At 33.0% G+C, this 14,361-nt stretch overlaps 1 protein-coding gene and 1 long non-coding RNA gene across 2 annotated transcripts in view; one reads left to right on the forward strand and one right to left on the reverse strand.

The window, feature by feature from the left end:
• Positions 1-5,838, reverse strand: part of LOC111086115 — a 15,590-nt gene extending 9,752 nt beyond the window's left edge. The window contains exon 1 of the long non-coding RNA XR_002610876.1: positions 5,823-5,838. This is a non-coding gene — a long non-coding RNA (uncharacterized LOC111086115). The remainder of the gene's footprint in view (positions 1-5,822) is intronic.
• LOC106460904 overlaps positions 1-10,230 on the forward strand; it is a 45,507-nt gene extending 35,277 nt beyond the window's left edge. Inside the window, exon 4 of the mRNA XM_013920662.2 lies at positions 7,387-10,230. Within this exon, the coding sequence (XP_013776116.2) occupies positions 7,387-9,952 (2,566 nt within the window). The 3' untranslated portion in view covers positions 9,953-10,230. The remainder of the gene's footprint in view (positions 1-7,386) is intronic.
• Positions 10,231-14,361: the final 4,131 nt, after the last annotated feature.

Below are 14,361 nucleotides of genomic sequence, written 5' to 3' on the forward strand. Positions count from 1 at the left end.
GAGCTCGCAGTCTCGAACGTCATTTACGAGTACAAGTGTAATATATATATATATCAAACAAACACAACCAGCCTCAGTTCGACAATCTAAGCGCATCACCTCCGAGAGGAAAGTTGCCGAGAACAGGAAAAAAACCAGAAAGTTTTGTTCTAATTAAACATAATGGTTTCAAAATCTCACTGAACCAAACTAAATCTCGCTAGAAAACTATAGCGATATCTCTGTTATTTTATCGTTTTTTACAAATGACGAAACTAATCGTAAGATAGGACAGTGAATAAAGATCAGTTTTTTAAAAAATCTTCCTGATACACCTGGCCTTTGACAAAACCAGCTATGTTCAGCTTAAGACTGCGTTACTTTTAGCGCTACCCTAGAGAAAACTTTTATGACAAAAATGTTCTATACTGTCTATTTTGTGGTGTATGATTCCACGTACAGTGGAGAAACCAAGAGATTAATCAATGAACGCATAATGGAACATGCTAATAATTCAAGAAACATAAACACCAATCAACCCTTTGGAATAATACATTATACAACTGTCTGTACACAGGGATCAACAAGTACCTTTTGAAGCAAAATACTGCAAGAACTAAAAATTAGAAGTGATTTAATCGATAAACCGAAATCAACAAATAATAGTAAACTTAACTGATCTGTTTGTATAATAGTATCATAACTGTGTGTACCAACAAAAAAACTCACTGGTTATAAGTTGCTATTCTACTTCTTCTTGTACCATTGTTTCCCCCTTAGATCAGCGATAAGGTTACGGACTTATAACGATAAAATTCGAGGTTTGTCTCCATGGTAGACAGAGCGCAGACAGCTAATCAGAAACGTCAATTTGTACTACTGTATTATTATTTTTATTTTCATATGTACAAATTACTGTAAGCTTTGTTTTCTTTACACATTGTTGTCACGACATGATCTCCTTTTATCACATAACCGAATGTTTTATTCTTCTGATCTTTATCATTTTTCATTTATCTGTTTGACGTGGACTCTTGATCAAGCGTTGTTAACATTTTATTTAAACATGCACTTCAACTGTTTGTACGTTTAACGCAGTGTTGGTCTATTTGAACATCTACGATCTAAGCATTGCACCTTCAATTATTTATACACTACACCTGTTTATACAATAAACAAAAAATCTGAAGCAGTCTAACTAACTACGTATATATATATATATATATTAGCCGCAGTGCACAAACACACAAAAAAGAGTAGACTTAACTAAGTTGTACCCAAAGAAATAAATGCTACTTTTCAACAAAGTGCAAAATAGTTGATGTGCTCGTATCCTGTAACAGACATGATATTTACAAGGAATAAGAAATATACATTTAAATCTTATAAACATTCGAACGAAACAACATTTTAGTGTTAATATCCGAAAACACAATTCATCTAATATCTTTGGTAATTAATTTTAATATGAAAATGATAACCTGTAATGAATATTATTGTCCAAAGATGGTGAAACGTCGTATTCAGATTTTTTAAATAAAACATCCACCGAATATTTACCGATAATGTTTATTTTAAAGAAATGTTTGGAATGACAACTAAATACTAAGCATATTTATATTAATGATTTTAAGTTTTGACACGGTGATAGTTGTTTGAAACTGAATATGCTATAACTGTGTGCTATACGTAGATGGGTTATCCTAACTTAATATATGTTATATAAAAGACAATACTTGTCATGAAACATTATATTAGGCCTATTATATGTTTAACACCACGTTCTTAAACTAGTCCCTTAGGGATTTTCATGAATTAGAAGAGTGCATAATAAGAGTATTTCAACCACACTATGTTCGTCATATCCAATGCTCTTCAGGCCGACTGGTTTACAACGATTAGTGGCCGAAGTACTATTTATATAGGGCATTTGTGACAATAACAGTTTTTTTATGTTGTGAACGCCTTTTTCAAGCTGGAGAAACATGACTATAATTAATCATACTTGTGGTTCAAATACTATTATTACACACTTTTCTAATTCTTGAAAGTCCCTGAGGGACTAGATTAAGAATGCAGTGTTAAAATATAATAGGCCTAGAATAATGCCTTATAATTGATTACAATTAAAAGGCGTTCACACCATAACAATTGTTATCTTATGTAAAAAGGCTAGTTTTTACTTAATTATACTATACGCATTTATTCTTACAACGGAACGTTTCTTTGTGAAATTAACATTGTTGGCAAATTATTGAAATAATTACCTTTAGGTACAATTTTCAATTGATTTCTATGAATGAATTGTTTATTACTTAAAGTTATATTAACTTTGTGTTTATTCCTTGTCATACACATTTTTGTCATACAATACACATATATGTTAAACACGTGTGTCCATCTATCTTCAAACAGACTTTTTATGAAGTCTTTAAAGCCAGCATATGTGTCTAAAAACATTCTTAGCTATATTGGAAGTTCTCCATTTTATATCGAATATCGGAGCTTTTATTTTGCACTGCAATATAACGCTTGAGTAGATTATATTAAAACAATTTTAGAATCCCAACACATCGTTGTAGTCTAATCATGCTTTATCTGAGGATCTTACAATTGGATAATGGTTCTGTAGCATAGTTTCCATTGCTAAAGGCTCCGTTTTAAGACTGGCGTGTTTAAAGATCACCCATATTCTCTGAAGGCTTTCCATAATCCATTCAGTGTATAAGGACGATGGTTTCCTAATCCAGTTTTCAACACTCGTACCACACAGAAATTCATACGCACTGCATCTGGCGACTTAAACGGCATGTCTTCTTATGGAATATCATAAACTTCCACTTCATTCTCCAGCTACATGAAGTATGCGGTGGTTGAACAAATAGGTAATTGAAACAACTTTTGTTCATCTGACTTGTGCCTCATTTCGAGACAGATCCTTCTAGCTTATGTTGCACACTGTTGCTTGGTGCATCCAAGTGGTTGTGCCACTAGTGTTCGTGGATTCTCACCTTCTTCAAGAAGCCGTACTTTGCTTATCATGGCTGGAAAATATCTTGTTGAAAGTTTATTTTTGAGTAGTTCTGGTTCTCAAATTTGATCCATATTTTTTTATTCTAATGCCATTAAGTACAAGGTATATTCCCGTCTTGGAAATTCTAAATTTTAGTGTTTGTTTGTTGTACTGTTAAAAACAAAGCTACACAAAATATTTTTATAAGCCTTCAGACCTTCTGCTGAGCTACCGGGAGTTCTAAATTCTTTATCTGAACACATACATATTAACATTAGTGTTTCTTGATTTGGTATTATATATGTTATTGTTGTGGTTGATTTTTAGAGTTATCATATATTTTTTCTAGATCTTGTAAAACAATAATATTTTCCTTAAGTTTCTTGGTCTGACTTTGGGTAAATATTGTGTCTCTGAAAGTTAATGAACATACTATGAGGCTTTTTTGGTTTGATCTTGATTTGCCTGTTACAACTGACAGTAGGTGAACTTGTTTTATTGCATTGATTTCGCTTGACAGGTTATTTACTTGTTATATCTAAGTTGCCTCGGCCTGACAGAGAGTAAAAATGCTGGTTGGAGATAGTGCAAGGGAATAAAGGAATTGTCCATTAGTTTAACACTAACGACTTTTTGTAATGAGCGAATTATGCTGGAAATTATTATTCACCCTTTATCACAACCTCTTTTATTAAAATTTTCAAGAAATCTTTATCATGAATGCTTATTTTGGGTGTATCAACCACAATTCGATTCAGTCTTTGTGCCCCCCCAGTGGCACAGCGGTATGTCTGCGTACTTATAACTCTAGGATCCGGGTTTCGATACCCGTGGTGGGAAGAGCACAGATAGCCCATTGTGTAGCTTTGTGCTTGATTACAAACAAACAGTCTTTTTGATTTTTTTTGTAAAAAACGCCTCCATTTTCCACCACAAAGATTTATTTTAACAACAATCGACTAAGCTTTATTACTGACGTTTGTCTTAGGGAAGTCAACAAGATTACAGTTAGTAATTATTCACAAGTTTTCATTACTGACGTTTGTCTTATTGAACTCAACAAGAATTCTTTATCGATTACAGTTAGTAATTATTCACAAGTCTTTATCACTGACGTTTGTCTTATTGAACTTAACAAGAATTCTTTATCGATTACAGTTAGTAATTATTCACAAGTCTTTATCACTGACGTTTGTCTTAAGGAACTTTCTCCAGTCTACTTTATCGATTACAGTTAGTAATTATTCACATGTTTTTATCACTATTTTGGGACACTTCCACCAATTACAATTTTTCTTCGTCTCTCTGTTGACTTTCAGTAATGTTTGGCATTTGCTTATTAACACGGCTATAACTAGCAAATTTAATTATTCTATATTTAAATATTTTTAGAAATTTTCTCTGGGGCCTTCATCTCTCCATTGAAGAACTAATAATGCTTAGTTTTTAAGTTAATACGGCTATACCTATCAAACTTAATTCATCTATCGTTGATTAGATAGAGAGGAACTGCGTGAAAGCTCTTGAGTTTATATTTTTTTAAGAAAATGTCAACGTGAATTTCTTTTCATTCTTGATCACAGTTTAAGATAAAGGTTGTTATTCGTAATTGGGAATAGAAATGTAAATAGCAACATGCAATATTGCGATTATCACAGAGTTTCGGTTGAACTTTTCAATACACAACGTGCTAGTTCAAACAAATGAAGTTTCTCTGCCAGGAATCCGCGAGGATAAAATTGATTGCACAGTCGTAATTTTATCGAAAACACAAAGAGGGCAGAGTTGAAAAAAAAGAGGGTAACACGTCCCGTTCTCCAAAGTTGTACTACATGCAACGCGTGTTGGCATGTATTGAAATCAGATATCCATCCTATGATTGAAGTAGAGCTACATAATGGAAATAACATAAGCCCAATCTATGTGATTATTTAAAAACAAAATGAATTGCTATATGAGTGAGAAAAATTATCGGTATGTCTAAAGGACCATATCTTGGCTGTGTAAAATACGAAAGCGAATTGTTGTCTGCTACTTTAACGGGCTCTTATGTACACAGGTGTGACCTTAAAGCATGTATAATAGAAATACATGTGGCGATATTTGGTTCTTCTTAATTATAATTTTATTTGCAACAGCAACTGTGCAACCTAAATGATTTGTAGTTACAGATCCCACAGAATCGAAAATTCTCAAAGCTTACCAGACATACAAACATACAATGGGCCGGAAGTAGCATAGCTGTTAGTGTGCTAGACTGTGATTCGAGGTCAATGACTCGCATTAAGCAAGATGAGGCCATGGATGCGTTATAAAAGTGAGAGTCAAACCCCATTATTAGATTAGAGTCGTCCTTGAGTTGGCGTTGTGTGTGGTGCTGTTGATTATCTATCTAAAGATCATGTTCACAATGTTGTTTTACTTGAGTTGGCGTTGTGTGTGGTGCTGTTGATTATCTATCTAAAGATCATGTTCACAATGTTGTTTTACTTGAGTTGGCGTTGTGTGTGTGGTGCTGTTGATTATCTATCTAAAGATCATGTTCACAGTGTTGTTTTACTTGAGTTGGCGTTGTGTGTGGTGCTGTTGATTATCTATCTAAAGATCATGTTCATAATGTTGTTTTACCCTCATATCTTCCTCAATTTTTACAGTTTTTGGAGACGTTTAAGGACGTGGTTGTTTCATGTATATTATACATGACTAACTATATTCAACAAACTTTCTGTTAAGCATTTTTAACATTAATTTCAGTCATAATGTCTGTATTCATATGTCTTTCATCAGAACAGTTTACGAGAAGTTTGAGTTCCTCAAGTTTTACAGCTACATTTGTAATAAATATTCAGTTAGAAAAACTACACTCCTCAAGCGTTATTAACCAACACCTGACTCTTATTCACAATAAGGGATTTTGTTTTTAACAGCTTTCTCTATTTAAAACCTCCACGGGAACACTAGTTAAGTAAGTTAATGCTATTAGTTAAAAGTTTTCATAGACAAAAATAACAACTGTTAAGTACAAAAGCTCAACAAATAAAACTACAGCCATTTAAGGATTATCACCTGTGGCACCCCTGTTGGTGAAATCAGGAAGTTCTTCATTGTTTTCTTCTTTTGGAACTGATATTGCCTTCAGATTTATTACGAAGTTCGAAGTATAACTATGTCTGTTGTAATTTATCAGTTGGACAATTTTAAAAACTTAGTAAGAAATAAGGCTGTATAATATTTGTATCATTATTTTGTTTTCATATTAGTACCCCTTGGCAAAACTAATCGAACTCGGTTTTCAAGCTATCGCATGTCGAAGCTCTTTATTCGTTATATTAATGCGTGTGTTGTATTTTAGAGCATGGTTACTGAATAATCAACCAGCACTGATTTTAGCACTGAAAGACTTTAAATTAATCGCTGACCCGCCAGAGTAAATTGGAAAGCAGTAATATTACACAAAGTGTTTATATGCTGTTTTTGAAACACATGATCTCAAAAGACTACAAGTATCGTATCTTTAATTTTAAAACTTTGTAAGCATTATTATACTACATAATTTATTTAACTTAAGACAAAGCTGATAATCCCTAAATAGAAAACGTGGACAAACAAACTTGTTAACTCAACCAAAAGATCTCTATCATTACAGCTGGATGTTCTAATTTTCCAGTGGGTTTAAAAATGTTATTTTACTTAAGCTCCACTGCACCAGATAAACACTTGCGAATAAGTACAAGCTGACACAATATCCATGATCCTTGTTTTCGAAAGTTGCGAAATAATGCAAAATCAGAATATTTACATTTTCATACAAGTAATAAACATTTTATCATTTTAGTTACTTTTTGTCAAATAGTAAACAATTATATTTTTTTCTGTACTTAAACTTTTTGGATCATTTAATTAATCGTGATTATTTTTACAAACATTTTTATTGTAGGCTTAGTATGTCATTTACCGCTCGGTCACTAAACTAAAGAAAATGTTCATAAAAATATTTAGAAGATCCTTTATTTGCTATACACGTACAGGTGTGCATAAAAGATACAAATTAGCTTTGAGCATTTTTATAATTTGTACTATTGGATGGACAATTCATCTCGACAGCACTATAATGTTTTCATTGTTATTAGATCATATCTAGAAATATGTTGTAGTTGATTCTTTGCCCATCATTTGGTTAGTGAATTTATTCTGTACTCCAAGTTAACAAAGAGAATTGGTATCAGACAAATTGACTTCCAATCTCACAATATTTAGATAAACTGCTGCTCTTAACCTAATTTGACAATAAAAAATTTAGGAACTATGCTTTGTAGTGAGATATTGTCCTATGTCAATAAAAAATTTATATAGCTAGTTGGAGTTGGTAACAACTTTTTTCCTTCTTTGTTTAGTTCCGGTCTCACTTGCTATGGTGGCCACCTGCAAGTTCTCGATAAGAAAAATCCAGAAACAGATATCAGCCACCAACAAACACGTGGTCTCAGCCAGCTCGTCTCAGCGCTGAAACACACAAACGGAATGTTTCCGAGCTTGTATAACTTTACAGGAAAAATTGCACCCCACTTTGGATATTTTTGCGGCCAAATGTCAGCCCAAGGTGTCAACTACTTCTCAAGCGGGAATAACGTTACCCTTCTTATTTTCATGCCACGTCGGACTTCTTGGCGGTATCAGTCTTTTAACGTGTTTCTCACGTACAGGTTTATTACCACGAAAACGAGTGTGGGGATTCAAGAAGATGACACCAAGGTTAACGTAGGAAGGGCAACACCAAATTCTTTTTGTAACGTGGAATATCGTGATTGCGTTAACCAAGTCTGTATTATTAGATCTCCAAACTTTCCGGGTACATTTTTACCGAATTTTACATGTCAGTACTTGATAAGACAAAATGAGATTCCAAAAGGATTCCATGCACAGATAGTGCTGAAGCAGGACAATGAATACAAAATTTCCATTGAAAACGGACATTCCGGTCTCGGAGCAATTTCAAGCAGTTCACTAACCACTGAGTGTTCACGAGACGTTGTACGTATATTTGACGGTTCGACACCAGATACAGTCTTATTAACTGAGTTTTGTGGGTCGGGTGCTCTTCCTGCAGTTGTATCCAGTCAATCCAGCGTCTTGATCCAGCTGGTTAGTGCTCCATCTCAGCTACTGCACGATTCTAGGCTAGAGCTAGAAGCGCGGGTCAGATTTGTCAAGAAACCAGTTTGGCGGATAAAGGGAAATAGCTGTAACTTTCTAATTGATGTGTCACAGGAAAGAGAAGGAATTATTGAAAATCCCCAGCACACTGTCCCATTGCAAACTATATGTACTTACATTATAAGAGGTAAACGCCCCTCTGATCGTGTCTGGTTGTACTTTACGTCTTATATAGTAGAAGACAAGCATCCCTGGTCACTTACAGAACACTGCGACACTGGTAAACTACAGATTCTAGGCTCGGCTGTTCCAGATCATTTGGTATTCACAGAAAACAATTCATTTGAAAACAACCACACGTACTGTGAGAAAAGTTCACCACAGCTTTGCACTCGTGCAGGAGATACGCGTAGTCTCATACCCCTCCGTCCCTGCAGTTTACCAGAAGAAAGTTACTTTTCTAAGGGACCAGAGTTGATGTTGAGGTTGCATTATCCAAGAATTTCGGGAATATCAACAATCCAGCCTATTTTCAAAGCCCGTTATGAAATTGTAGACACTCGTCAACCCGGGCTGGGCCTTCACTTATCTCTTTGCGACCGGTTTGTAGGAAGTGAAAACTCAAACCATGGTACAATCTTTTCCCCGAGGAATGTCTTGTATTATGGTAGAGGAGGTCGTCGTGAGATTTCTTGTCGGTATAATCTTAAAGGAAGAGACTCAAAACGAGTGAAAATAATGTTTCTAACCCTACAACTTTTGTCATCGGTATGTACAAATATGATTGATAGTGTAACGCATCAAAGAACTTGTGAAATCACTCAGAATAATAAGGAACCTCTTTCCTTTATACAAGTTGTTGAAAACTGGCAGGGAATCGAACTGTCGCTTGGCTGTTTTTGTAACATAAGCTTGATATCATTAGCACATAAACCTATCGAAATTACTTCTCTTAGCGATAATGTTTCAGTGATTTTTACTGTAAAAGGCATGACTTCTGTACAAGACTATCACCATTTTAATTTTAGAGCTAATTATAAGTTTTTCTCTTTTCCTCCTTGTGATTATGTTTTAAAGGAAGAAAAGGGCTCAAAAGGAATACTCACTATGGTTGTTAACAGGTCGGTGATAGACGAACATGGTGAATTTCGTTGTAGATGGTCGTTGAAACCAGCTGTTGGTAAACATACATATTTAACACTTCGTGGAACAAAGGGACCAGGAGAATGTCCGTACAACAACGTAGTAAAGGTTTACATTGGGAGTAGTAACACAGCTATTGCGATGGTTTGCTTGAATGACAATATGACAGAAGTAAAAGTAGTTTCACCGTTTGGGAGTGGTATGGATTCTGTAACGCCACATCAGACTGACCGCGTGTCCCAAGGAAAGACAAATCATATCATTCTTGAAGCTATCATTAAAGCCCCACAGCCTGTGCGTGTAGAGTGGGGTGAGGTGACAAAACCCTTCCTGAAGAAAAACGTGGGCCAGTCCTTAAGGACCATTAATTGTCTTGTCAGATGCCCGGAAATTAATGCATGTATTAGTCCTGACCTATGGTGTGATGGAAAGAAACATTGTCCATCAGGCTACGACGAGGCGGCAGAAAATTGCCAACGGTATCCTCTGTTGTACGTTGCCGTAGGGGTCGGAGTCACGCTCTTTCTACTTATGCTGGTTCTAATAGCGATAATTGTCAGGTGCAGGAAACGCGATAAACGGACCATACGAATTCCAACCGTTGATAACTTTGAAATGAACGGCAGCGGTCGAGCTCAAGAAGATTGTTTTTTAAAGTATTAATCCATAATAATGTCTCTCCAAATCTTGGACCTCCTCTAGCTGTGATATATATATTATACTACATTCCATTAAATTATGAAAAAGAAATAACTTTGTTTATATTATCTTGTGGAAACTGTTGGCACATGTTTCTGTAAGCTCAAAACGTGAATATATTGTATTTGATATTCTTGCATGACGAAGAATGGCAACTCAAATAATCTACAAAGAACTTTCACTGAAGATGACATGTGGATTGCTGTTAATTAAACAATATTTGTATTTCTTTTCTCTAAACTCTGTCACGTTTGCTCTGTCATAGATATGGAAGATACTTTCTATTTTGACTGTTTAGTAAAGAAATAAAATTAATTGATGTACATATCTGTGTTGTATTCGTTCTTAGTAAAATAACTTGATTGATTACTGTTTGTATTACTTCGGCAAAAATCATTTCTAGAGATATAAAGTAATATATTTCTCACTTAGCGATAGGAAAATTCGGTGGGAAATTCAAACTGACTTTACTTGGAAATAAATTAATTTTTAAGAGGAAGATACTTAAAAAAATCCAAAGTGGATATTTATTCATTCACACACTAAAGGAAAGTTATCTTTAAAACAATACTTCTATATATAGAATTGAGTTTTTTAAATGCCAGAGTTTCTTTTATTATGACATCTTGTTCGCTGTTAGAACTACATACGCTGAAAACAACTCAAACGTGAATTATTTAAAAACTACATTTTTGTTTTTTATAACTATTTTTGGTGAATATACTTTGTGAAGACTTTTGATGTTTGTTTTCTATATTGTGTGTCTTTTGGTTAATACTGTTTTGTGAATGCTTGTGTGAGATATGTAAATGTTTTTCATGTGTCCTATGAATACTTATCATGTTAAATTGTATATCTTGTATCCTGTGAATAATTATGGCATTATGATAATGTATTTTACATTTTTATCTTGAGATATACATTGTGTGCCTTAATTAATTTTGATAGACAAAGTTTGGAACATGAGGTTCCCTTTGTTTGATGGTTAAATTTGGGGTTATATAAATAGAGTTGATATTAGAAAATGTTTGATGCATAAACTTTTTTGTATTTTGAATATTTTTGAGAGATGGGTTTGTGTTTTTGATTAATTTTGATAAAAACAGTGGATATATATTGCTTGTTTGAAAAATATAATTTGGTTTTGTCTTTTGAATACTTTTGATGGACATCTTTTATGTCTTATAAAGTATTTTGATAAATTTGTTTTTTTTTGTATTATTATATTTTTGGTTGATGCATTTAATACCTTATGAATGCTTTGAATGGATGCGTTTTCTGTCTTGTGTTTGCTTTGGATCATTACATTGGTTATCTGGTAAGTAGTTTCATGTCTTGTGTTTGTTTTGGATGGATACATTGGTTATCTGGTATGTAGTTTTATGTCTTGTATTTGTTTTAGACGGATACATAGGTTATCTGATAAGTAGTTTCATGTCTTGTGTTTGTTTTGGATGGGTACATTGGTTATCTGGTAAACAGTTTCATGTCTTGTGTTTGTTTTGGATGGCTACATTGGTAATCTGGTAAGTGGTTTTATGTCTTGTTTTTGTTTTGGACGGCTACATTGGTAATCCGGGAAGTAGTTTTATGTCTTGTTTTTGTTTTGGATGGATACATTGGTTATCTGGTAAGTAGTTTTATGTCTTGTGTTTGTTTTTGGATGGCTACATTGATTATCTGGTAAGTAGTTTTATGTCTTGTGTTTGTTTTGGATGGCTACATTGGTAATCTGGTAAGTAGTTGTATATCTTGGTTTTGTTTTGGATAGATACATTGGTAATCTGGTAAGTAGTTTTATGTCTTGTGTTTGTTTTTGATGGGTACATTGGTTATCTGGTAAACAGTTTCATGTCTTATGTTTGTTTTGGATGGCTACATTGGTAATCTGGTAAGTAGTTTTATGTCTTGTTTTTGTTTTGGATGGCTACATTGGTAATCTGGTAAGTAGTTTTATGTCTTGTGTTTGTTTTGGATGGATACATTAGTAATCTGCATATATTTAGCATTTTGTGAATTCCTTTAATGAATACCGCTTGTAATATGTGAATGCTTTTTAAAAAGCACTTTGAATTTTGATGATACATTTTATGCTTGTTATTACTTTTGATGAATACATTTTCTGTCTTTTGAATATTTTTTGGTTCTTGCATTTTGAGCCTTATTAACACTTTGTGAATATCATTGATATGTACATTTTCTGTCTGGTAATTACTTTTGATGAATACATTTTTTTGTCTTCTGAATATATCTTAACAAATACATTTTGTGTCCCCAAATGACTCATGTTGGGAACATTTTCTGTTTAGTAATTTTGATTAATACGTTTTGATACACATCTTTTGTTTCTAGTGAACACTTTTCACGCCTGAGGAATACCTTTTCTTTCTTATGGATATTTTGATGTTTGATGGATAAATATAGTGTTTCATGAACACTTTCAATATTTGTTTCTTGTAATTACTTTCATAAATACATTTTGTAGCTTTTGAATATTTTTGAGGAATATATTTATTTCGTAATTAGTTTTGATTAATATATTTTTTCTTGTAAATACTTTTATTTCATAAACTCTATGACTCGTGAATGCCCGTAGTGGCTCATCTGTAAACTCGATGTCTTATAACATCAAGATTCGGGGTTAAATCCCTGTGATGGAAACAGCATGCATAGCCTATTGTGTAGATTTTTGTTTGATAACAAAATAAAATAAAACTTATCGTGAAGACTTTTTATGTATATTTGTATTAAGTACCTTTGTGAGATGAGATTCTGTTTCTCATACATGTATTTGTTGCATTTGTGACTTCAGATTCTATTTTTCATATACATATTTAGTACATTTGTGACTTGAGATTCTATTTTTCATACATATATTTAGTGAATTTGTGACGTGAGATTCTATTTTTCATACATGTATCTATTGCATTTGTGACTTGAGATTCTATTTTTCATATAAGTATTATTATTATTATTCGATATCACCTGTCTTGTGAACATTTTTTACGGACACATTTTGCATGTTGTAAGTACTTTTCATTGACATACATTATCTTTTAATTAATTCTAATAGAAACATTTTATGACAATCAGAATAACGTTCTTTATTGATACATTGTATTTAGCCTGACAAGGGTAATTAATTTTTTCCCATTGTACATTAATAGTTCTCTCATACATCTTTAATGAGCAACTATTTCTATCTAGATGGTCTTTAATTAAATTAAGTTCATGATATAGTACCGTTCACTAATTATTTCACCAGCTCTGTATACTAAAACTAAATTAAATTATGTTTGAAAAAATAGGGGGAACAAAGATTTTTAAATGTCAGTATAATCTAGTGAATGTCATTTCACGATAACCATTGGCTAATAAATGACCTGAAATGTCTGTAGAATATAAGCATCTAATAAAATTAGCTTTGCTGTCTTCTTGAACTTCATAGTAAATGTAACGTTTTCTTTTTATGTTGTTGATTCGGATATAAATATAATACTTCAGCTTGAACCTGATTATAGAAGATTGTGAATGTACCTTACACATATCTTGTACAATATAAAAATTTGGACACTCTTCTGAACCAGTGTCTCAAGTAATGAAACAAATATAAATTGAAAAAAATTGATGAAAAGTCAGACAGCATAGGAACTTCTATATATTTGTTCTTGTAAATGTGTCATTAAATAAGAAATGAAACTGTTTGGTGGTATAATTCAATCGAGTTTTAAAAACTGATTTAGATGTACCATGTATAAATTATATATCTTTGCAAATTAAATTAATTCTTTACATGATATATTTATAAAAAATGGAAACTGCGTCAAAGCTAACGCAGAAAGTCTCTTATTCAATCATTTGGAATTTGCAAAATATATAAAACAGAGCATTTAATACAAAGCATTTAAGTAGAAGAGTAATACGTTCAGCTAAAGAACATCTATAGGTTATATACCCATACTAGGTGTTATCAATCTAAGTGGACATAAAATTTCCTGAGCCTCATGAGTTAACTTGGAAGAGGACCAGTAGACCATATGTCATAGTAATCAGTTTCAATAATACACCCTGTTACGAAAGTCCAAAAAATATCTTGTTGAACTTTACCTTCTGGACTGCTGAATATAAATGTAATAGCAAAGGTATTTACATATATGGGTTTCACTAAAAGACGGCTGCAAAAGAAAAATAAGTAGCATGTCCATCTAAGAGGTCTAAGCTCTAGCATTGTTACATGTCTTTGTTTGGACATCTACTATTGAACAACTGAATATCATTCTAGGATCCCATGATGAATGTCCCCTTTGGATTTTGGAAACTTCATATATTGAACTTGCTTGCGAATAAATTATAAGATACACTACTTTTTGTTG

The sequence above is a fragment of the Limulus polyphemus genome, unplaced genomic scaffold (genome assembly GCF_000517525.1).
Source record: "Limulus polyphemus unplaced genomic scaffold, Limulus_polyphemus-2.1.2 Scaffold858, whole genome shotgun sequence".
Lineage (NCBI taxonomy): Eukaryota > Metazoa > Arthropoda > Merostomata > Xiphosura > Limulidae > Limulus > Limulus polyphemus.